The sequence below is a fragment of the Alosa sapidissima genome, chromosome 24 (genome assembly GCF_018492685.1).
Source record: "Alosa sapidissima isolate fAloSap1 chromosome 24, fAloSap1.pri, whole genome shotgun sequence".
Classification (NCBI taxonomy): Eukaryota; Metazoa; Chordata; class Actinopteri; order Clupeiformes; family Clupeidae; genus Alosa; species Alosa sapidissima.
This window is the reverse complement of record NC_055980.1, coordinates 11,225,734-11,249,321: the sequence shown is the minus strand read 5'-3', so window position 1 is coordinate 11,249,321 and position 23,588 is coordinate 11,225,734. Positions and strand designations below refer to the sequence as shown.

At 43.3% G+C, this 23,588-nt stretch overlaps 2 protein-coding genes across 8 annotated transcripts in view; both read left to right on the top strand.

The window, feature by feature from the left end:
- LOC121700004 (dynamin binding protein) overlaps positions 1-8,401 on the top strand; it is a 56,527-nt gene extending 48,126 nt beyond the window's left edge. For 4 of the 5 annotated variants that reach the window (XM_042082618.1, XM_042082622.1, XM_042082621.1 and 1 more), the window contains 10 exons: positions 1,303-1,320; positions 2,304-2,503; positions 2,884-3,014; positions 3,135-3,239; positions 3,595-3,723; positions 3,986-4,318; positions 4,797-4,982; positions 5,478-5,676; positions 5,819-6,498; positions 7,855-8,401. In XM_042082618.1, the coding sequence (XP_041938552.1) occupies positions 1,303-1,320; positions 2,304-2,503; positions 2,884-3,014; positions 3,135-3,239; positions 3,595-3,723; positions 3,986-4,318; positions 4,797-4,982; positions 5,478-5,676; positions 5,819-6,498; positions 7,855-8,040 (2,167 nt within the window). In that variant the 3' untranslated portion in view covers positions 8,041-8,401. The remainder of the gene's footprint in view (positions 1-1,302; positions 1,321-2,303; positions 2,504-2,883; positions 3,015-3,134; positions 3,240-3,594; positions 3,724-3,985; positions 4,319-4,796; positions 4,983-5,477; positions 5,677-5,818; positions 6,499-7,854) is intronic. The other variant, XM_042082620.1, reaches the window with a different exon arrangement.
- Positions 8,402-10,496: 2,095 nt separating this feature from the next.
- On the top strand, positions 10,497-23,588 carry LOC121700680 (hyaluronan-binding protein 2-like). Of its 3 annotated transcripts, XM_042083813.1 has the most exons (18): positions 10,497-10,962; positions 11,064-11,129; positions 12,577-12,702; positions 12,892-12,957; positions 13,185-13,301; positions 15,614-15,678; positions 15,981-16,014; positions 16,744-16,845; positions 17,074-17,184; positions 17,379-17,495; positions 17,618-17,734; positions 17,920-18,079; positions 18,578-18,675; positions 19,225-19,489; positions 19,753-19,895; positions 20,809-20,943; positions 21,813-21,955; positions 23,152-23,588. In XM_042083813.1, the coding sequence occupies exons 1-18, from the start codon at positions 10,635-10,637 to the stop codon at positions 23,317-23,319; spliced, it is 2,361 nt and encodes a 786-aa protein (XP_041939747.1). In that variant the 5' UTR covers positions 10,497-10,634; the 3' UTR covers positions 23,320-23,588. The 3 variants fall into 3 exon arrangements, with proteins under 3 accessions (XP_041939747.1, XP_041939748.1, XP_041939749.1); XM_042083814.1 differs by lacking the exons at positions 10,497-10,962; positions 11,064-11,129 and having other exon boundaries at positions 12,575-12,702; positions 12,807-12,957; XM_042083815.1 differs by lacking the exons at positions 10,497-10,962; positions 11,064-11,129; positions 12,577-12,702; positions 12,892-12,957; positions 15,614-15,678 and having other exon boundaries at positions 13,200-13,301.

Here is a 23,588-nt window from a genome sequence, read left to right as displayed (position 1 = left end):
CACACACACACACACACACACACACACACACACACACACACACACACACACACACACACACCCTTCGGCTCAAACACCACTTAACCTCACTTTGTTTCAGGCTAAGAATTACATCCTTTGTTTAAGGGTTTGAGTCAAAGCTTGGACGGCACAGACAATAATTAAAGCCGCATTTGGCTCCGAAATCCATCTCAGACCCTGAACTCCAAACATCCTTTGTGTTGAGCTTTGAACCAAAAAGATGTTTTTGAAAAACAGCTTTGGTGTTTTTTAGTGGCAAGACTAAGGTGTGGTTGTTTTGGCTAGATATTGTAGAAGTGGTGGTGATCCAAATCTGAGGACTGTAGAGTGTTGGTCAGTGAAAAGGGATTCTCACTTTCTCTGGGTCTGTGAGTGGACATTGGCCATTCATTTTATCACGTTACACTGTTTCTGCTCTGACCAGGAGTCCAGGACACGTGAGTGGGTAGGGACCTGGAGGAGTTGGACTGTACTTCTTCCACATTTCTCTCTCTCTCTCTCTCTCTCTCTCTCTCCTCTCTCTCTCTCTCTCTCTCTCTCTCTCTCTCTCTCTCTCTCTCTCTCTCTCTCTCTCTCTCTCTCTCTCTCTCTCTCTCTCTCTGACACTTTCACTTGTTCATTTTTCTTTCATTTATTTGGCCTCCAGAAGCCAATAGGTTAGCTCATAAAGGAGCTCTAAAAGTGGGTCGCCAGCGGCACCGGTTGCCATGGTGCCAGGGTGGCTTATTAACTTTGCAGGGGTGGACTCCCGTTCTTGTTGTCTTTTGAACCGTGGCGCCCTCTGATCCCTCCTTGAAGACTTGACTGCGCCACAGATATCTGGCCCAGTGTCAGGCCGATGTCAGCTCACCGCGTAGACATTCCATCAGATCCCAGTGATAATAGCCCACGCAATATGATCTCAGTGATGAAATGTGCAGTTTGATGGTGTGCTGTGTAACACTGTCTATCCACATCACAAATACTTGTTTGTAAAAAGTTCAGAGCCCAAGTAAAACACAATGGTTCTTTTTGCTCAATGGTCATATTTGGTCAACTTGGCCCTTTTGAAGCCCTTCATCTTGTTCTGCCAAGGTTGATCTTCGTATCCCCCTGTTGCTCTGTCGGTCTTGATATTGAATACCAGTAGGTTTTGGAGTGTTCATGCAGGCGTTGTTTAGCTATGAGTTCGACTGACAGGCGCTAGTACGAACTGTAGTTCAGGTCATTAAACACTGTGCATTTGTTTTGTGTTCTCTCTCTCTCTCTCTCTCTCTCTCTCTCCCTCCCTTCACCTGGCAGAGCGGTGTATCGCGAGTGGTAAGTCCTCCCAAAGCCAAAGGCTCCGCATGAGAAGCGCCTGACAAGCATGCTCACTAACCCGCTAACATAATCAAATCTGCTCTTCCTCCTACACCATTCTCTCTCTCTCTCTATCTATCTATCTATCTATCTATCTATCTATCTAGCTCTCTATCCATCACTCTCTTTCTCTCTGTTTTTGTTCTCCTTCCATCCCATGAGCGGTCAAGGGGATTGTGTGCTCTGCGACGCTCAGTGTGTTTGTGTGGTGTGTGTGTTTGTGTGGTGTGTGTCTTTTAATGTTACCATGACTCCCTTTGGGTTAAGTGAGCTTATGCTGTGCCTTCTCATGACTCTGTTTTCTCCCCTCCCTAAAGAACTGGCTGTTGAACTTGGGATTTATAGAATTTTATAGAGGACCACAAGCTTTGATTGGCTGTGCCCTCCTACTTTGATGTTCTTTGATGCACTTTTAACAGTGGATCTCAAATCAAAATGTCCACACAACTACTGTAACTACTTTAACTGCAACTGTCTATTTCTTGCAAAATATCTCATTTTCCATGGTCTCCACCAATACTGGCAGCAGACATGCTATCTGCATTTTTACCCAGCTGCAACACCTTTTATTTGTGCATTTGCTGATGCCTCTCAAGAAATTCTGAACACCCTTTTGTCCAACAAATCCTGGTATTAGTATGTTCTAGTCTTACTTTCAGTCTCAGGCCATTGTCTGCCATTGCAGTGTTTTTGTTTTTCTTTAAAATGGTAGACATTTGTTTAGACTGAAATGGGGGTTTTTTGTTTGTTTTGACTGAGTTTCACACAGTTCAAAGGGTGTTCAAGTTTCTGTGAGCTAGGTGCGAGAGTTTGTGTACTTGGTGTGGATTTTTGATGCTGAGGTTATCAAAGTCATATAACCTGGCAGTCTAACTGAGGCCATGTCTTTCCTTTTATTTAGATCCTTTCCCTTTCTCACTCTTTCCCTCTTTCTTTTGCAGGGGAAAGACAAACTACATCAACCTGGGTTCGTTCCTCATCAAGCCGGTCCAGAGGGTGATGCGCTACCCTCTGCTGCTGATGGAGCTGCTGAACGCCACGCCAGAGTCACACCACGACCGCGAGCAGCTCACCGAAGCCGTGCAGCACATCAAGGAGATCAACGTCAACATCAACGAGTTCAAGAGGAGGAAGGACCTGGGTAAGATGTGTGTGTGTGTGTGTGTGTGTGTGCTTCTCTCTCTCTTTCTCTTTCTATGTGTGTGTGTGTGTGTGTGCTTCTCGCTCTCTCTCTCTTTCTATGTGTGTGTTTGTGTGTGTGTGTGTGTGTGTGTGTTTCTGTGTGCCAGATTTACGGCTGTTTTTATGACTATAAGGAAGTAGTTATCAAAAACTTAAGAATGCACCTAGCATTGTTTTTCATGAGGCATGTTTTATTATTTAATATAAGTTACTGCTAACACTTAATCGTTAACCGTTGATTTGAGTATGATACTTAGGATGATTATTTCCACAGTAAATTGCCCTATTAGGCCCTATTGCAGCTGGTCTGACCATAGTGCGCCCTCTTGTGTCCAACAGTGGTAAAGTACCGTAAAGGAGACGAAGACACTCTCATTGACAAGATCTCCAAGCTGAGCATGCACTCGATCATAAAGAAGTCCAACCGTGTGAGCAGTCACCTCAAACACCTCACAGGCATCTCCCCACAGGTACCCATCCTCACCACAGCAGCAACCACAAGGCATCACCTTTCACTGGTGCGGTCATGCCAAGAAACATTGAGCTCTTTAATTGACCCCCCCCCCCCTTCTCTGTACTCTTCACTGCAGGTCAAAGATGAGGCTTTTGATGAGGCGGAAAAACGTTTTAGGTTACAAGAGCGGCTGATCAAATCATTCATCAGGGACATCTCTCTCTACCTGCAGCACATCAGGGTAAGAACACTCCTTCCAACTAAATAAACAACAAGTAAACAAGTCCCAGCATACACTGCACAAGCTGCACTAGATTCAACTATTAAAGCAGCACTGTGAACTTTATGGTTATGGTTATTATGGTTATGTAATTTAGCAGATGCTTTTGTCCAAAGCAACTCTCAAATAAAAACAAAACCCTCTAGGTCTCACACTAGTGAGGTTGCAAATGAATAGGCATGTAAAACCTTATAAACACCAACCAGAGCTATTAATAAAACGTTTTCCCCAGATTCCCTGATACAATGTCAATTTACATAGTAATTGGTATAAGAACATTTTTATGTGCTACATCCTGGACACTGTTCTTTTACAGGAGTCGGCTTCTGTGAAGGTGCTGGCTGCCATCAGCTTCTGTGACATCTACACCGATCGTAGCCACCCCGACCCTGAGCGCTTCCAGAGAGCTCACCGCTGCATCAGTGATAAGCAGTTCACTGATTTTGTAAGTGTTGTTCTTTGCAAAATGCCTGTTAGCTACATAGAGCTAGCATGGACAGTAAGCTGTAGTTTTTACAAGCATATCTGTCTTTGCCTTTGGATAGAGGTCATTATGGCCTCTGACTATCAGTTCCTCTGATGTGTCTTTTTCGTTCTGCTTTCTAGTCAATTGTTTTTCTTTCGTCTTCCTACCAAGCAGTCCTTCTGATGTTGTCATTGCATTCTCTCTCTCTCTGTTTCTTCCTTTCTCGATTTCGCCTGTGCAGAAAGAGCGGACGGAGACGCTGGTCATCAAGCCGCTCAACCAGCTGCTCTCCATGTTCGCCGGGCCGCACAAGCTCATCCAGAAGCGCTTCGACAAGCTGCTGGACTACGACAACTGCAAAGAGCGCTCGGAGCGCCTGCGCGAGCGCCGCGCCCAGGAGGAGCTGCAGGCGGCGCGCAACAACTACGAGGCGCTCAACGCCCAGCTGCTGGACGAGCTGCCCAAGTTCCAGCGCGCCGCCGAGGAGCTGTTCACGGGCTGCGTGCGCGCCTTCGCCCAGGCCCAGCGCGACTTCACGCGCCTGACGCTCGGCGAGCTGCAGCCACTGCTACAGGTGAGGAAGAGGGGGAAGGGGGGGGGGGGGGGGGGTGGAAGAGAGGGAAAGATGCAAATGCATAGAGTGAAATGATAGAGAGGAGAAGAGCGCTGATGTGACTTTGTATGCCTCTCGCTCGGCAAGCTGCAGCCACTGCTAAAGATGTTGGGTGGGTGGTTTAGCAGAATGAATGAATGAATGAATGAATGAATGACTGAATAAATTAATGAGAGAGAGAGGGAAAGAGAGAGAGGGATAAAGGATTACAGGGCAGATGGAGACAAGATTACATACAGGATACATAATTCTTCAAGGTTTTACGTGTGCATTTCACACTCACTCATTTCACAGATGCTACAGGTAAATAAAGGAGTAGATAGGTGAAAAGTAAAGTAGGGGGTTTACGGAGTGAGAGAAAGAAAACAAGTGAAAAGGAGGGTCGGGGGAGATGACCGAAAGTGAACAAGGTTTTTAATTGATTGTGTGTTTTCCACAGCTCTCAGGCATCGGTGGGACAGAGGGGAACCTGATCTCGTTGTTCCAGGAGGAGCACAGCCGGGTGGTGCAGCTGCTGCAGAACTTCAGCTTCTTCCCCGAGAACATGCCCCCACCAACAGCACGCAAGCCCTTCGAGAAGAAGACCCTGGAAAAGCAGACCTCCAGGAAGCAGCTGCAGGGGCCGGTACGTCCCAACAAAAGTCCCCAAACCTTTTATATCGAAACATATCTGATATCGACCATATCTGATATGGAACAATTTAATTGATATGCTTTAGACAAATATGAGAATGAGTTTGTTTTTGTTTCTCTGTTTTGCTTTGGAAGGAGTTACCTTCTTACTATACTTTACTATACACTATTGTTGTGTCTCACTTTTAGTGAGGATAGGAGCAGGCTTTACTCAATTTGTCTACTTTTAAACTTTAAGAGTGCTGGCCTGGATAGTTATAAATAAAGGAAAGTAGGAGAGAGGCCGCACTATGCATATATACTCTTTTATTTGCACATACGCGTTTCGGCGTGTGCCTTCGTCAGTGTGTGACAGAAATGCCTGCACACTGAAGAAGGTACACGCCGAAACGCGTATGTGCAAATAAAAGAGTATATATGCATAGTGCGGCCTCTCTCCTACTTTCCTCTGTGTCTCACTTTTCCCATGTTTCTTTTCTTGCTGCAGCCTAACTATGTGCTGCAGACGGATGAGCATCGGGCGGGCCTGCTAGCCCGCTATGGCCCAGAGAAGCTGTTCCAGGCTGAGCGCAACTTCAATGCAGCGCAGGACCTAGATGTGTCCGTGCTCGAGGGAGACATTGTAGGCGTGATCAAACAGCAGGACCCTATGGGAAGCCAGAATCGCTGGCTCATCGACAATGGGGGTGGGTATCGTTTGCTGCATGTGATTTGAACCGCCGGTTTTGCTTTCCTTTGAAATGTAGGTTTTGACTGCACCACATTGCTTTTTCATATGAAAAAATATTTTTATTCATGCTGTCGTTTTTCCTTTGATTTTCCATACAGTCACCAAGGGCTTTGTGTATAGCTCCTTCCTGAAGCCTTACAACCCACGCAGGAGTCAATCAGATGTCTCCATTGAGAGTCAGTCGTCCAATGAGTCCGGCTACGGTGGCTCATCTCCCGTCTTCTCGCGGCAGAACAGCAACAGTACGCTGACCTTCAACCAGGAGACCGCCGCAGTCAGCTTCACCACCGCGCCACCCCCCAACCACTCACACCCCCGCCCCTCACAGGACCCTGCCCCCTCCCGCCGCAACCCCTCCCCCAACTGCCAGTCCACCAATCAGGGAGACTTGTCGGACTCCTCCCACAGAGGCTCAGCCAATCACAGAGAACTGGCCGGCGAGACACGCTACCGAAACTCAGCCAATCACAGGGAATACTCCTCGGACTCGTCCTCGTCTTACAGGATCCCCACGAGTCACAGGGACTCGTTGGACGCCACTCCGACCAATCACAGGGAGTTCTCAGACTCCTCCGAAACAGACTCTTGTTCGTCCAGCAGGAACTCGTCATGGCTGGAGACGTCGCAGAGGTATGGCCAGTCGCACGCTGCCTTCAGCTCGCACCAGAGACGGAACCGGGACGGTGGGGTGCCCCAGAGGCGCTCTCAGTACCCCCCGGAGGAGTACAGTGAGCCAGAGGTAGAGGCCGAGGCAGACCCAGAGCTGGATGGCCACCAGGTAAGGCAGAACCATTCAGCTCTAAATACATATGCTGCAGTTTTACCAGAGCAGTAATGCTAAGACTTGGATGAAAATATATTGAGAAATTATCACCTAATGCTAGTGAGTTATTGAAATGGATTTAATGAAATTTGAAATACCTCATAAATCAATACTTGTCACTGACACTAACCAAACTAAATGAATGTGCCTTTTTTGGTTAAAATGCAGACATATTGAAGAGTGATAAGTGATGATTACTATAATGTGCTTCATAAAAAAGTAATAAACCATACAGGTGTCGGACAAAATAATAAAAACACTGTTACTGTAAATAACCGGCGGTCTCTTTCATCGAGGATCACCCTCCGTCCTGAGTTAAAGCGATGGTTCGGAGTAATTTCACCCTAGGGTCCTTTGCACCATGACCCGAGCCAAACACCCTCCCAGAACCTGTTTTCCCTTGGTCGAACCCTGGTCGAGTAGCGCTGTCAGAAACGAATGAGTTTCTGCAGTCATAATGGTACCAACTTTTATCTTGTAAATTACCTGTAAAAGTCCTGGCAGGAAGCGATTACATCAACAGTGTTTACAACTTAGTGTTAACTAATCATTGTTGCAAACTGGTACTACAAACAACATAGTAGTGCATTCCTGGATCTACATCCTTATGCATGCTTCCTGCGAGGACTTTTACGGGCTTTTCCCAAATCACGGAAGTAACGTCAACGCAGCGGTATAGTAGCAGATGGTAGCATCCATCAGGCAAATGTTATTTAAATAAACTCCTGGTGTATTTACAAACTTTTCAATGCCTCGTTTAATGAGTAAAGAACATAGTTGTACTACTGTAGAAGTTTTGTACCATTCAGGGCATTATTAGTGGGGTAATTTACGAGATAAAAGTTGGTACCATTACGACTGCAGAAACTCATTCGTTTCTGACAGTGCTACTCGACCAGGGTTCGACCAAGGGAAAACAGGTTCTGGGAGGTTGCTCGGGGTCATGGTGCAAAGGACCCTAGGGTAAAATTACTCTGAACCATCGCTTTAAGCTTTCCAAAGCTAGTTTGACTTTAAACTTTGACAACTCCAAAAATGTGCCCTCTTTGGAAATCACACACACACATTTGCACAGATCAGTAAAAAAGGCATATCTTAGTTATTACTTCATATACTTGATGTCTGAAGTGTATATAAATATATATTAGATTTGTGTAACACTGGGACTCTAATTTATGTCTAAACATTGGAGGAAATAAGGGGTTCAAAATATCACCTGTTGCCTTCTTTCTGTCCAACCCCTGTACTTAAAAATGCAGAACTATTTGTCCAGTATTGATGTTTTGTATACTGTATGTCTTTCTTCCCCAGATCTACTATGCCCTCTACCCCTTCAGTGCTCGCTGTGCTAACGAGATGAGCATCTCAGCTAATGAGCGCATCCGCATCCTGGAGTTCCACGACATGACGGGCAACAATGAGTGGTGGCTCGGCGAAACCGGGGGCCGGCGCGGCTACGTCCCCTCCAACTACATCCGCAAGTCCGAGTACACCTGAACCTACCCACCCCCGCCCCCCTCTCCCCTGCCCAAACCCCCTCACCCCACCCCAAAAATCACACCCAGACCCAACGCATGGTCTCCCCTCGGGCCATGGAGGTCAAACGCAGACCCACACTCCTCTCCTCCCAGAACGCCCCCCCCCCCCCCGGTCGAAGACTGATGTTAGGGGTGGCGAGGCTGGTCCCCTGTGATGGAACCCCACTTGAGGGCTTAGCAGAAGGAGGCCGCGCTGTGTACCCTATAGGAACACTAACCCCAAAAGGGTGATGGCAGATCGTGGTGGTGCCTTATTTTTTTTATCATTAGTATTTTTTCCTGTCTTGTTTGAAATGATGGACAACTCTTGGAGTGACACTGAAAAGAGGAAGGAAAAAAAGACACTACAGTCTTGGGAAATTTTTCTTGTGGAACTTTTTATATATATATATATATATCTGAGAGCTGCTGATCCACTTGCGTGCAGGGAGAGGATTCTGTAAGACTACTTAAAGACCCTCTTTCCCTTTGATCTTTGTTCTTATGCTTTCATTTCTTTCCACTCTCTCACTCCATCTTTTATTCTCTCTCTCTCTATCCCTCTCTCTTACATATAACAATGTTGGGTGCAGTAGTGAACCACCGTGTGGACTCTCCAATCAGCAGAGGAGTCTTTGGACAGAGGCATAGCCGCACGACACGTTACAGGATGGACTGCGTATTTGACTGTTTGAATGAATGTCTTGGTTGCACACTTGTAGCCTTGCTATCATTACTAGCCTGTGGAAGATAACAATGACCTTTGAACCCACACTCAGTACTTAGGAGGCATGATAAGTGTGTGCTACAACACACTGCTAAGAGGGAGAAATATGGGATATATGTATGTCTGTTTGTCTGTGTGTATGCCTTTCTGTCTGTCTGTGTTTTGTGTGTGTGTGTGTGTGTGTGTGTGTGTGTGTGTGTTTGAAGAATTCAGGTCAAAATAATGCATTGGATTGAGTTTGATTTGGGGAGAATATCTATGGTCACCACAAGTGGACACTCCCTCCAGCCTTGCTCTTAGACAATCTCACACTCCCAAATGAAGACAGAGCCCTCTCTGATTCTACCCGAGGTTGCACCCGCTGACTCCACCCACACACCCCAGCTGAGCACTCCACTGCCTTACATGGGTGGATAGGTGGACTAGTATGGAATTAGCAGTGGACGTTTCAGTATTTTTTATATTTTGAACATATGAAAGCATAAGCATTTACAATCTGATTAATTATCCCTGTGGGAATGTTTGTGTAAGGAAGAGGTCTCAGGTCTTCAGCTTGGAACAAATAAAAAAGTAATTGAAAAAAAAAATGACGCACAGTGACTTCATTTCTAACATTACGGTGTACTGACAGAACAGCCTTTGGATGACGCTACTTCAGATTATTTTTCCATATGAAAAACAGCTAAAAGACAAATACTAAGCCACACTTTGTGTTTTGAGTACTATCCATAACTAATATTCCAGTCTGTGTATAAGAGAGATGGGAAATACGTTTCCCAAAAATGTGTGAAATAAAAACAGAAAGTGATGATTTGCAAACCATTTTAACACATATTTAATTGAAAATAGAACATAATCTAAAACATTGAAACTTATACCTTTTAGTATTTTATGAAAATATAATTTTGAATTTGATGCCAGCAAAGGGTTTCTATAAAGTTGGGATGGGGCAACAGAAAAAACTGGGAAAAGTTGTACAATATTTATTGGCAACATGGTAATTAAAAAGAGCATTCCAGAGGAGTAGAAGTAACGCTGGGGAGGTATTCACCACTATGTGAAAGACTGAGTTGGCAAATGTTAGTAATAACATTAGAACATAATATCATTAAAAGATTCAGAGAGTAGGGCTACAGAGAAATCTGTGTACGCCACGGATAAGGGACCGGGTGGAAAAAACTATAGACTGCCTGGAGTCAGGAGAACTTCCAATAACCATTGCCTCTGAATATTGTTCGATGCTCCTTACACAAATGCTGGTCAAAGCTCTACCATGCAAAGAAGAAACCATTTAACTAGAGACATCACCATCTGAGGCAAAGTGGAAAACGGCCCTGTGCTCAGACCATGTGGCACGGGCAGCTTATATCTGGAAAGGCATGCTGAATGATACCAATACCTGATACCTTTTGGAGCAACATGTGCTGCTATGTAGCCTGAGTGAACCCAGACTGTCAAATCTGAATGAGTTCACCCGGGCTAGCCAAAGATTCTAGAGTAGCCTACATGCCAACAGTCTTCAGAACAACAGTTCCTCCAACAGTTAGTAGCCTAATCAAGGATCTTTGGCAGAGACGGGCAGGGGCGCCGCTAGGGTTGTAATCCATAGTACGCACCAAAGATTCTAGAACAGAGCTCTAGAATCTTTGGTATGCACCATGCGTGGCCCAGGCCGCTAATGATTGGAACGCGCGTGGTAGTATCTATGGAAACAGGTGAAATCGAATGTAAACATTTGCAATAAGTTGTTACAGTATCCTAAACCAGAAGCCGAGTATCACACGTAGGAGTAGGCTAGTCAATAATCTTTACCAAGACTGACCCGAGGCATCGGGTATACATATAAAATGAATCTTCTCCGTTGTTTTGGCTGTTGCGCATCGAAGCAGGAAAGTAATGAGACGACTGAATTCGGCATGCTGGATGGAGCAGGAGACGTGAGGGGCAATTTTAATGAGTTAGTGCTAGAAGGGAATCGTATGCCAAGACATGTGACCGGATCGGTCAGTTTGTGTGGATGGGAGCAAACAGGATGTGGGGTTGACGTGATCGACTGGGATGAAACCCCGTTTGAGAGGAGCTTTCAAAGCAAATTGGCCCAGGCTAGACAAGGGGTCATTGCTTTACGGTCTCAGTGTGTGGCAGAAACAGCAGATAATGTTTTGTCCACAAAGAGTAAGTTGCTTTCTCCCTAAATGGTTAGTTGTAGGATAACGTTAAAATGTGCGTTGGTATACATTTTACAGTAGCCTATGTAATTCAATGTCATTCAACAGTTAGACAGCAGTTTGCCAACATAGACAAAGTGGAAGACATCATAAACGGGCAGATAAAGAAAGCAGGTGAGTACAAAGTCTTGTCATTACATATATTACATAGCATTTATGGAAAATGGAAATCCTCCAAATATCACTGAACTTTAACCTTAACTACTGTCTCCACGCCTTGCAACATGGGCCAAAAAATAAAAAGTGTCTGCATGTAAAACACAATGATGCCCACATGGGCCAAAAAATAAAGTTTCTGCATGCAAAACACAATGATGCCCATTCTGCATGTTTTTCGTCTCAGTAGATTATTGCTCTGGGAACTAGGACACAATGGCACAAAAAAAAAACTTCACCATGTGACTTAGACACAGCCAGTGATTGCGCAGAAATTCGAGTTTATGTTTAAATACTTAAAGTTATTAGCAGACAAAATGTAGGGCTACATTATATTTTAACCAATAACCAAATGAATACACACCAGAGGGGTGGCTCACCCCTACAGTATCAGCATTCCCAGAAAAACTGCCTCTAGCCTGGAAAAATCCAAACTCATTCTCAAAGTGAATAGAGTGGTGACTCATGATTGGGATTGGGAAACAGCATCAACAGTCAGGAAACAATGTATGTGGATCTACCTTTGCTGTAAATAAATTTCTGAAATTTTCCAACTGCAATTTTTGATGTTTGCTGGTGTTGCTTCTTTTTTTCACAGTTTGTATTTGTTTTGTCCTCCCCTCTCGTCGCTGATTGGTCTGACATTTTTCTTGTCTGAGGGAAACGATTATGTTTCAGACTATATCCCCTGAAAGAAGATCTAGGTAGGCGGGGCCAGGCTAGGCTGCCCCCCCCCCCTTTGTTTCCAGTTTTCGGAGCCTGGGCTACAGAGACCGTTTCTTTTTCTTTTTTACAGTGTGCAGGGTTCTCACAGGTCATGGAATTTCTGGAATATCATGGAATTTTAGAAAGTCTATTCCTGACATGGAAAGTCAGGGAATTTTATAATTTCATCATGACATTTTATCAATATCAGGGAATTTTGTTGTAGCGGTTTAAAATGTACTTGTTCAATGCTTATTTATTCATCTCCCGCTCTAAAAAAGTTAATCCCATTCTTGAACGCTTACACGGGTGCTCTGAAATCATTGGTCTATTGTACTATTCATTATAGTAAGTCATGGAAATTCAGGTTAGAGTGGGAACCCTGAGTGTGGCTACTCATGAAATGGGCAGCTAGTGGATGGTGAGGAGATGATTGCTGAATGTGACAATAAATGTTATTGGTGTGAAATCACTTACAATCACTGACTGCAACTTTAAAGGGCTCCAGGCTACCCATTTGTGAATTCACAGGTTGTGTAAGGTCATGGATATTTCATTAAAGGCCATTGACAGTCATGAAATATTTGTAATATTAAAGAAAATGAGAACCATGGATGTATAAACCCCACTTCCCTTTCAAATGCCACTGTCTGCCGTTAGTTGACTTGTTGCTCTATCCCCCCTTTCTCTCTGTCGGTAGCTGTTATGCGTGAACAAATGCAGCAAACGAAGGCGAGATTGAAACAGAGGCAAGACCTGATGCAAGAGGGTCAGAACGGTAGTGGGCCTGACAGTGCAGAGGAAACTAGGCAAGAGTACAAAACTGGTGGGTATTAAGTTATGCTAATCTGTCCCATATTTACATAAGTTCCCAAATCATGTTGTGCAATTTTATTTTTTTGATATGTATGAAATTGCAAATTTCAACAGCTTTCTGTAAGACTAGAAAAATACTGCAGTAGGCCTATTACCGTAGGCCCTACTATGTTCTTCACATGCACTCTTGGTTTGGTAGTGGAAGAGATGGAGTGGCATCTTGATAAAATGGAAGAGAAGATGTTTGCTGACAAAAGAAGACTCGGTGAGTCATACTGTAGGTCTACATGAGAAAATGTATTATCTGCAGTAAAGGCCTTTTGACGTTCCTATGTAGATGTTAATCAAGATTTAGCCTTAATTAATACTGTTAGACTGTTAGAATGCTATGTATTTGGTGCAATCCACCGTTAGGAACCTACAATTAAATCTCCTAACTGGCTGTCTACACTTCTTAAAAATGTACTTAGTTTTATTCTATATCTCTCTTAGATGAAATGCGATTTGAGGAACAAGTCTTCCGAATTTTTGAGAATTCTTGTGAATCGACAGCAAATGTTGAGGCAATGGAAGAGTTTGGCCCAACAGAAAAAGGCAACATTGAAAAAGGCAAGCATCATCAAAAGGAGACATAGCCATGTCCTAGCACAGTGGAGAACGGAGTGGCCAAGCACAAAGTGCATTTACCAAAGTTCTTATCTAGTTTCTCTACCTTTTTACGCGTATTAAAAAAATAAATAAGATATTTTTTGCCTAGTTTCAATTGCATTGCTGTTCTGCTCTTGAATGTTTTTGTGTACCTTTTAAACACAGTCACAAGACAATTTCCAAGGTATCCTGTGCAAATTTTGTATCTTAAAGGAGAATTCCGGTGTGATATTGACCTAAAGTGTATTGAAACATGATACCGAGTGTGAACGTATGTCTTATAGCCCACCTCGGCTTGTCCCCTGCACTCCAAAATCTGGCGCTAGTTAGCCGATGCTACCAACAGCTTTTTCAATGGTGGTGCTTCGGCATCGGGCTAGCCATGCAAATAAATCACTGTTTTACACCATTTACGAGGCTCAAAAATAATTCAGTGGAAATGCATGGATTCCAGTTTCTTCCAGTAGCAGCAACTGGAATCCATGCATTTCCACGGAATTATTTTTGGAATCTGATCCCTTATCATACCTGTTCATTCTTACTCGTCGCTCGACTTATTGTGACTAAATTCAAGATGGCTGCAAACGCTAAACTTTGTGAAGATACTATCTGTATAAATCGTCTTGTAAGTAAACTACCAGTGCTTTTTCAAAGTTCTCAATGTCTCGTTTTAAATGTCAGGGCCCTCGGAAGTCTACCAATGAAGTGTGGAGATACATTGAGCCTCGTAAATGGTGTAAAACAGTGATTTATTTGCATGGCTAGCCCGATGCCGAAGCACCACCATTGAAAAAGCTGTTGGTAGCATCGGCTAACTAGCGCCAGATTTTGGAGTGCAGGGGACAAGCCGAGATGGGCTATGAGACATACGTTCACACTCTGTATCATGTTTCAACACACTTTAGGTCAATATCACACAGGAATTCTCCTTTAATATAGCAGCTTCAAAGTCATTTTGAAACTTAAACTTAAACTTACTTGTAATAGGTAGAATTAGCATACTATGATAGAGGTACAGTGTTTTTTGTCTAGATGTGCGTTGAATCAATAACATGACCTTGGGATTGTGTGCTCTAGGAGGACCTTATGTTTCCAATCCAAACAAAACTGCTGAAATGTTAATCATAATAGAAACAATATACACAGTGACAACAAGAAACAGTATAGACAATATGATGTAGACATTCATGTGCGTGTGGGACTGGCATTGATAAAGGGTATTGCTTCAGCTGTAGGCCAAGTACCACAGGTAAGCACAGCCTTTGCCAACACTACTATCACAAGTGAAGTTGGCAGTTTATGGTTGCAGTCTTCAGTATGTTCAGAAAACCAACTGGTTGTTCCACACTGCCCAGACAATAATGGAAAAAGACTCACTTTAGAACACGTCAAAATCTAACAACTCCATCCAATAAACACAGACAGATGGTGCACACTGACCCAACTGTTGGTGCTTGGTCAGTGTGGAAGCATCGTAACACCTCTTCAGTGAGCGCAGTCTTCTAAATCATGCTGACTTTGTGAACATTGTGAGTCCAGCAACCTCTTAGGGAGTCTTTAGGGAGTTTTGGTGGTGGAAAGTCGTGGCCTACTGGTTATCGCTTCGGACTTGTAACTGGAGGGTTGCCGGTTCAAACCCTGACCAGTAGGAACGGCTGAAGTGCCCTTGAGCAAGGCACCCAACCCCTCACTGCTCTCCGAGCGCCGCTGTTGTAGCAGGCAGCTCACTGCGCTGGGATTAGTGTGTGCTGAGTGTGTTTCACTATTTCACGGATTGGGGAAATACAGAGACCAAATTTCCCTCACGGGATCAAAAGAGTATATATACTTACATACTTATACTTTCTTCCTAAGGTGCAATCCACATATGTGTGTGTGTGTGTGTGTGAGAGAGAGATGAAGAAGAAAGACATAAAGACAAGTTGTAATTTTCTGCCATCTAGTGTCTAGTCGAGCCACAGCTCGAGTGAAACTGGTCTGCACAGTGGTGGATTTAGACAGCCACCCATGTCTTACTATCTGTTTTCTGCATTTGGGAGGACACTAAAAACATGCTGAACTGAGGATTGGATGTTTGCCTTTCTAAAGTCCAGTGCCCTCTTGGGGAGGTTGGCCCAAACCTGAATGTGTGTGTCTTTCTGTGTGGGTGTGTGTGTGGGTGTACATGTTTGTTGGTGTGTGTATATCTGTGTGTGTGTGGGGGGGGGTTGTCACACATAAAAGGTCTGAAATGTGTACTCAGTGGTCAGCTGTAAAGCTGCCGTCTTTTGCAGCCATGAGTCCTGCACTGCTGCTGCTTATCCTGACCCTCTTTGGTCAATCTCAGCCTGCAAGAGGGGTGAGTTTGACGAAGAAAATATGGACAGAAATTAATTTGCTGTGATGTGCCCAAAGTCTTTCTTTTTTTTTTTTTTTCATCAATAAGTTCTGTAACCAGTGCCTTGTCCATCTCATTCAGTGACAGTATTTTCCTTTTATGATTTTTTTTTTCTGGTTTTAGGGTATTTCAGTGTTTCACCACTGTAATGTTTGTATGATTATTGATAGGTGTGGCTATATAATTTATTTAAATAAAATATATACAGTGTATATACAGTGCACAGTATAATAGACTTTCCTTCTTTCTCCCTTGGTCATCAGGACTTGATGAAGGTCTTTGTTGATGTTGTGGACGGTAAGCTACTGTTAACTCTTACATCCTACAGTTTTCTCCTAAATGCATAGGCACTGTCTTTGAAAAAAAAAAATCTGATTGCTGATTGAAAACTGCCATTCCCTGAACACAGAAAAAACAAAAAGCCCCAAATATGTTTGCTTAATTTAAATGATGACTTGAGTGTGTACTGCATGACACAAAAACACAATTTTTAGAAGAATTTGACATTTAGTAAGAGATACAAGTATGTTTTGCAAGAAATAAAATGTTTAGCTGGTTTGTTGTAAGTGATTTGTGATTTGACCTACTTCCCCTGAATTATGCTAAGCTAGGCTAACCGTGTCAGAATGGGTTATTGCACGCACAGAGAAGGGTATGCATTGTCCTATCTTACTCTGGGATGGATAGATGGTAAATAACCTAATTTCCCACAAAGTTGGTGTGTTTCTTTAAACATTCAGGAAGAAACTGTAATATAGTAGACCGTTGTAAGATAAGATAAGACTTTATTAAATCCCACACCTGGGAAATTCACTTGTCACAACAGCCCAACAATGCATAAATAAAAAGTAAAAGACAGTTGCATACAGTAGCCTATGTCCAGCATACAAGCACACCTAAAAAATCACACAGTGATTGCAATATGCCATAGGGGCATAGATATGTTGTATTTGATTTAATTGTCTGTGGTGTCCATGTCTGCGTGTTAACTGATATGCAGTATGTATTTATCCTCTGTTCTCACAGCTCTAGGTGATTATGCCTATTATGACTACACTGAAGAGCCAGCGGCAGCGGCATCTGATTATGACTTAAGCTGGTTGTCAGATCTGCTCGACGAGAATAGAGGTGAGACTTCTATATAACTACTACCAATGTCTCCATGCTAGCATAACCTTATCAGAAGGCTTTACAGTTATTTCTAACACAGATATTCTGTAATGCTAAATCATCTATGTGGTATTAGGCATTTCATTTGCAGGTGATTTCTTGAGTGGGTGGGATGTACTGTATGCTTGTGAATGTATGTGCTTAGTTGTTTTCTGTTTGAAACCTTTTTTCCTTCTCTGATTTTAGATGATTGTGAACCCAATCCCTGTGAGAATAATGGTACCTGTGAAGTCAAGGCCAATGGTGGCTACAAATGCTTATGTGTACCAACTTACAGGGGGAAACACTGCGAGATATGTATGACTTCCATGTGACTTTTACTCATCCTCCATAAAAAAAGCTGACAATAAAGTATTGATGTAAATGAAAACATACACATATCCAGCCAATTCTTAAACTATACTGATGATTAAAAAAATGTATTCTTGAATATTTGCCAGTAATATTCTGTGGTAAATGTATGAACCCATATTCCTCTTATTTTTATACAGACGTAAGTCCCTGTAAGAAGGGCAACTGTGGTCGTGGTGAGTGTGTGCTGATTAAGACAGCTCCCTTCTACGAGTGCAAATGTACAGCCCCGTTTCGACCCCCAGACTGCAGAAAAGGTAAGACAACACAGCACCCTGACCCTTACCCATGCACTCACACCACACACCAGGGAGATTTGACATTAGACCACAAAATGATATCACTTATTAAAGTGGGGTTTGTTCTGTGACTCCATCAGCTGCAGCCTGCAAACAGAATCCTTGCCTAAATGGGGGAAGTTGCCAAAAGGGACGAACCAGATCTCAGTTTACCTGCCTCTGCCCTCTTGGCTACAGTGGAAAGCTCTGCCAAGTCGGTAAAGTCTCTCCATAACACAATTCAATACAGTCCTCCTTTACTGCAGGTCGTAGTACCACACCAAACAAGCGCTATGTGTGTCATACTTGCTAAATTGTTTTGATTTGTTTCCTGTTGGTTTCTGTAAAAGATTAGTTGTTTTGGCAGTTTATCTTTACTGTATAACTTTTCTGATGTGTCCAGGCCCAGACGACTGCTATGAGGGAGATGGACAATCGTACCAGGGTTTTGTGAGTGAGACGATGGACGGTCACGACTGTCTGCCCTGGAACTCTCACCTTATGAGAGACGGCGGCTTTGATCTGGACACTATAAGTGGCCTGGGTCCTCACAGTTACTGCAGGTGTGCCATGAGTTTGGGTTTGCCCGTCTTCCTCCCCTCACCATTTACTGATTTCACTTCTTAATTACTATGATTTTTTATCTTTATGTCTTTACTATATGTTTGTACTGTATGTGTGTACCGGTATTTGTGTGAAGCACTTAGCATTGCGATTTGTGCCTCAAAATGTGCTATATAAAAGTTTACTTACTTACTTACTTACTTGAGGCTACTTTGGTTAGTCATACACAGGTTCCTATCCTACTGTCCGAGGTTCCTACTAAACATATATACAGGTGTACCTGATAATGTTCTTGAATTCATGTAGCAATTTTACTGAATTCCATCCTGAATTAATTTCAAACTGTTTTACCACGTATGAAGTGAGTTTCTTCTGCTTGAAGTATCCAGAGAAAACGTTTCACCTCTGTTGAAAATGATGAAAAAGACAGCTAATGTGTGTCCTGCCGGGAATGGAATCCAAAGATGATTTTGTGGTTCTCCTGGTTCTCTTGAAAGAAATCCTGATGGAGAGGACGCCCCCTGGTGCTTCATCAAGATAAAGAAGATGTTAGACTGGAATTTCTGCAATGTGACTAGGTGCTCTGGAACCACAGGTAAAACATGAGTGCACCTTGCACATACACACAGACACACACTTATAGGTGTGCACATGCATGTGCACAAGCAGACACAAAAGCACAAAAGCATATCCATTCTGTATAAATCGGAATCAGATTTTTTTTTTATTCCCACAAGGAATTTGGTTCTGGCCGTTGGTGTCAATCTGGCAATACAGTAAATAGTGGCAATGACAGTGACAATATAGATAACACACAAATATACAAAGACATGTTGTATGTAATATATTATATTTTATAAGCAATACACAAGTGTATTTAAAGACATAAAAGTGTCCATCAAATGTATAAATGCTATAAGTAAAAAAAATCCTCAAATTGCGGGTGCTGGCTCAGCAGGCTACAGGGCCCATACCATGCAGTCCAAGTGCCCACGGGGACCCAGGTTTGAAGTTGACCTGTGGTCATTTCCCGATACCACCCCATCTCTCTTCCTGTCACACTTTACTGTCCTATCCAAATAAATGCAAAAAAATGTTTTTCGGTATCCCCCCCCCCCCCCTTGTCACCTCTCTCCTTCCCAAGCCTTACCCATGGTACCGGTCACTCCTGAAATCGTCAACCCTCTTGGCACCCAGGCTCCCTCCACGCAGCCATTTGCCCAGTGTGGCAAGCCTCAGCCTAGTGCCATGACCCCCAGGATCTTCGGGGGCCACAAGGTGATGCCGGCGACCCACCCCTGGCAGGTCTCGCTGCAGGTCAGGCGCAAGCGCAGCAGGGACGAGTTCGGACACACGTGCGGGGGGATCCTCATCGACTCGTGCTGGGTCCTCACAGCCGCCCACTGCATGTGAGTGGTCTGTCTGAGAATAGTTCTGTAAAGTTTTTAGAAGATATGCTCATATGGAAGATGACCATATCTCCTAAAAATCCTCACTCTCCTGTAATTTTTCTGTTTCTGAAGTCTGTTATTGTAATGTAGCAGTCAGATTGTCAAACTTAGTCTTGACTTGAATGGTGTATTTATTCTGAATTTGTATTTTGCTGGTTCATGTGGGAGTCTTGATTTGAAGGAAGAGCTCATTGGCTGTCCCTGGATTTTCCTCCCCTCAGTAACAGGATGATGGAGATGCAGGTGGAGGTGGGTGGTATCCATATTGAGAAGAAGGAGGACTCAGAACAGATCATCCCTGTGGAGGATTTCATAGTTCATGAGAACTATAAGGAGACTAAAGAGGCTCTGTTCAATGACATTGGTGAGTGCCATTGCCTGGTCACCTCGTCCCTTGATCTAAAGTAAAGCCAAGTTCTCCATTCTTATCTAAGAGTCTAACAGAATCCAGAAGAGCATTGGTAATGCCATTAAGTACTGTTGATCCCTAACTGATCCCTAACTAATTACTTTTTGAGGTGCTTTTTGACTCCTACAGTAGTTCCACCTTACAGAGGAGAACACTCCATTCTCCATTGTGTCAACCTTACTCTTCCAGTCTTTCGTTTCCAATATTCCTCTGCAATCTAGTAACCACAGGGTACCTCCTTCTTTTGATTTAGACCTTTCATCCTTTTTGTGTAAACTCTGGATACACAAACATAGTCATTTTCAGATCAACAATCAAAATGACCCTTCTCCCCATTTGTTAACCCTTCAGCAGCAATTCTAAAAACTCAACCCTTCTTGAATTCTAATTCCATGTTGAATTCGATGAATCCAGATATTCTCTACAATGTTAACGGAACCATATGTAAGATTGCAGTTCTAATTTTGGCCACAATCACTTTCAAATTACTGTAGATCGCCCTCCCCTCTAACTCGAGGTTGCCCACCCGGATGCCACTACTGACTTTGTGATTAGTAGATAGGTGGAGGGTGGCGCATCAGGTCAACACACAACATGACATGACAAAACACAACATCAACATCAGTTGAGGGCTGCAACTTCAATTTTTAAATGACAGTATCCTGGCCGGACTAATGTTGTCAGTGATATAAGTATTTGAAATGAACATGATTTCTTAATGTCTAGTGACATATCAGGCCCATTTTATGATTAAATGAAATACATTTCTTACATACGGTTCCTTTAAATTTTAAACATTCCTGTCACACCGATGTGATGGTACAGGCTGTATCTAGTCATAGTTGATTGTTTCCTGTTTGAACTGCAGCTCTTCTGAGACTGAAGGGTCCGGAGGGCCAGTGTGCCAGAGAGACCAGGTTTGTGAAGACGGCCTGCCTGCCTAGTGGACCGCTACCAGACTCCTCTGAGTGCTACATATCAGGATGGGGAGAGACAGAGACAGGTATCTATCCACACACAAGTTGTAAATGGATTCAAAAGAAAACTAAACGAATTCAAAGGGACTATAAAACGGTAACAAATCAAAACAAAGTCGCATAGTGTTGAGCATGCCACAACCTGTATGCCCGACTTTGTATGCTCTGTAGCAAACAAGACGTTGACCTTTGATCATGTGCCAGAGTGGTTAATGAGTCACTGACGTGATGGTTGCTACGTGAGTTGAATCAGATTTTTAAATGAGTAAAAATCTCATTTAAAAGAGTATTTTAAATGTAAGACATGATTAATGATCAACGATAGCTTTTATTAAAGCCATAGTGTGTCAGTGGTGGCACAGAGGGTAGCTAATGTAGCCTTTCAAGCTGGAGACCTGGGTTCAAATGCCATCTGATTCATCAATTTTCTAAATTGCTTTGGACAAATGCATCTGCTAAGCCAGGCCTGAAAGCTAAAGTAAAGTATGAATAGTACACTTCAAATTGGGGGCTGCAAAACAACTTATAAACCGATAAGAAACATGTAATACATGTTAGTTACTTTCTTATACACCATTTATTATGATCTTTTTAAACTGTTATCTTATGATCTTTCTGAACTACCGGTATATGTTTGTAAGTTTATATGGAGATATTGGAATCTATATTTGCTCACGGCTTATGTTTTGAGTGACTTTTGTCTTACTATTTGTAAGTAATTTACTAATGTAATCTAATGATAGTAAATAGCTAACAAACCATTTATTAATACATTGTAAATGGTTAGGTAACACACCTTATTATAAAGTGTTACTATATTAAGATATAGAACTGTATTATGAATGGAGGTATGGACATTGCATGAATGTTCACATCTATTCTTTTTTGCCACCAGAGTATTACAGTACGAGGCTCCTGGCAGCCAAGGTGCGTCTGATTTCGCAGGAGCGCTGCACAGCTCCTCAGGTCTATGGCGACAGGCTGGACGACAGCATGATCTGCGCTGGGAGAATGCAAGGGGCAGTGGACACCTGTCAGGTTTGTGTGTGTGTGTGTCTGTGTGTGGATGTAAGACATCTCTCTCTTTCTCAATTCAATTACATTTTCAACGTCTTTATTGGCACAACAAAGGTCCATTTATAAAGTAGGATGAGGAATACAAAAACAGTCGTTGCTACCTAGCTCGAGTTGCTGCACCAACAGTTAGACGACTTTGTAGGCAAGCATTAGAGACTTGAATTTGATGCGAGTGGCCATAAGTAGCCAGTGTAGCTGGATGAGCAGCGGGGTAACACGGCACGACTAGATGACCAAGACAACAAGATCAGAGAAGGTTAGTTGGTTGTTGAGCATGACTCCTAAATTTCTTGCAGCCTTGGTAAGTGCAACAGAGAGGGAGTCAATTTTGATGCTTATGTGATGATGTATAGTAGGTTTAGCTGGGAGGACCAGCAGTTCGGTTTTTGAGAGGTTTAGCTGGAGGTGGTGTGCCTTCACCATGTAGATATGTCTGAGAGGCAATCAGAGATCCGTGCCGAGACCAAGGGGTCATCAGGAGGAAAGGACAGATAGAGATATGTGTCGTCTGCATAGCAGTGGTATGAGAAGCCATGCGAACGGATAATCTGTCCCAGAGAGGTGGTGTAGATAGCAAAGAGAAGGGGGCCCAGCATTGAGCCCTGGGGGACCTCTGTGGTGAGATAGTGAGGTGCGGACAGCTGTCCGAGCCATGATACGTTAAACAAGCGTCCTGTGAGGTAGGATTCAAACCAATAGAGAGCAGAGCCAGAGATGCCCATGTTTGAGAGTATAGAGAGAAGGATGCGGGGATTAATCGTGTCAAAAGCAGCTGATAAGTCAAGCAGAATGAGTATGAGAATGGCCGTGCGGTTGCCCTAGCTTCCTTTAAGGCTTCTGTTACAGACAGCAGAGCAGTTTCGGTTTAGTGGCCACTCTTGAACCCAGATTGGTTTGGATCAAGAAGGTCGTTCTGTGAAAGGAATTCAGAGACCTGTTTGGAGACTGCTCATTTGATACCTTTGGATAGGAAAGGTAGGAGTGAGACAGGACGGTAGTTCTCAACTTGAGCAAGGTTGAGAGAAGTAGCGAGCCGGGAAAATAATAGAGCAGCCAGGCTACTGTGCTACACCTCGAGAAACAGAGATCTTCTGTAGGTGAAAAATTTTCGTAATTATCCTTTAAGCTGTTAAATTGTTTTTTTCTTTTTTTGACAGGGTGACTCTGGGGGCCCTCTAGTCTGTCAGAAGGATGGTGTCCACTATGTTTATGGTGTGGTCAGCTGGGGTGATGCCTGCGGTTTGAAGAATAAACCTGGAGTTTATGCCCGCGTCACCAAGTTTGTTGACTGGATCAACTCCAACAAGCAAAAGATCAAAATGTGAATCAAAGTATATGTGAGAGAGTAAAAGAGACTAAACACAATAACAAAGCTAAGAAGTGTGTGTGTGTGTGTGTGTGTGTGTGTGTGCTTGTGCGTGCGTGTGCAATGCATGTGTGCCTCCTTTGTCTCCTGTGTGTATCCCATGCAGGAATCTTCAGATGTATCCAAGACAAATGTTAATATTTTCTTATAATTCAATGTACTATATGTGTAGTGCTGTCAAGCTTTTAACAATTAATTTGAAATAAAATAACATTTTAATTAAAGTGA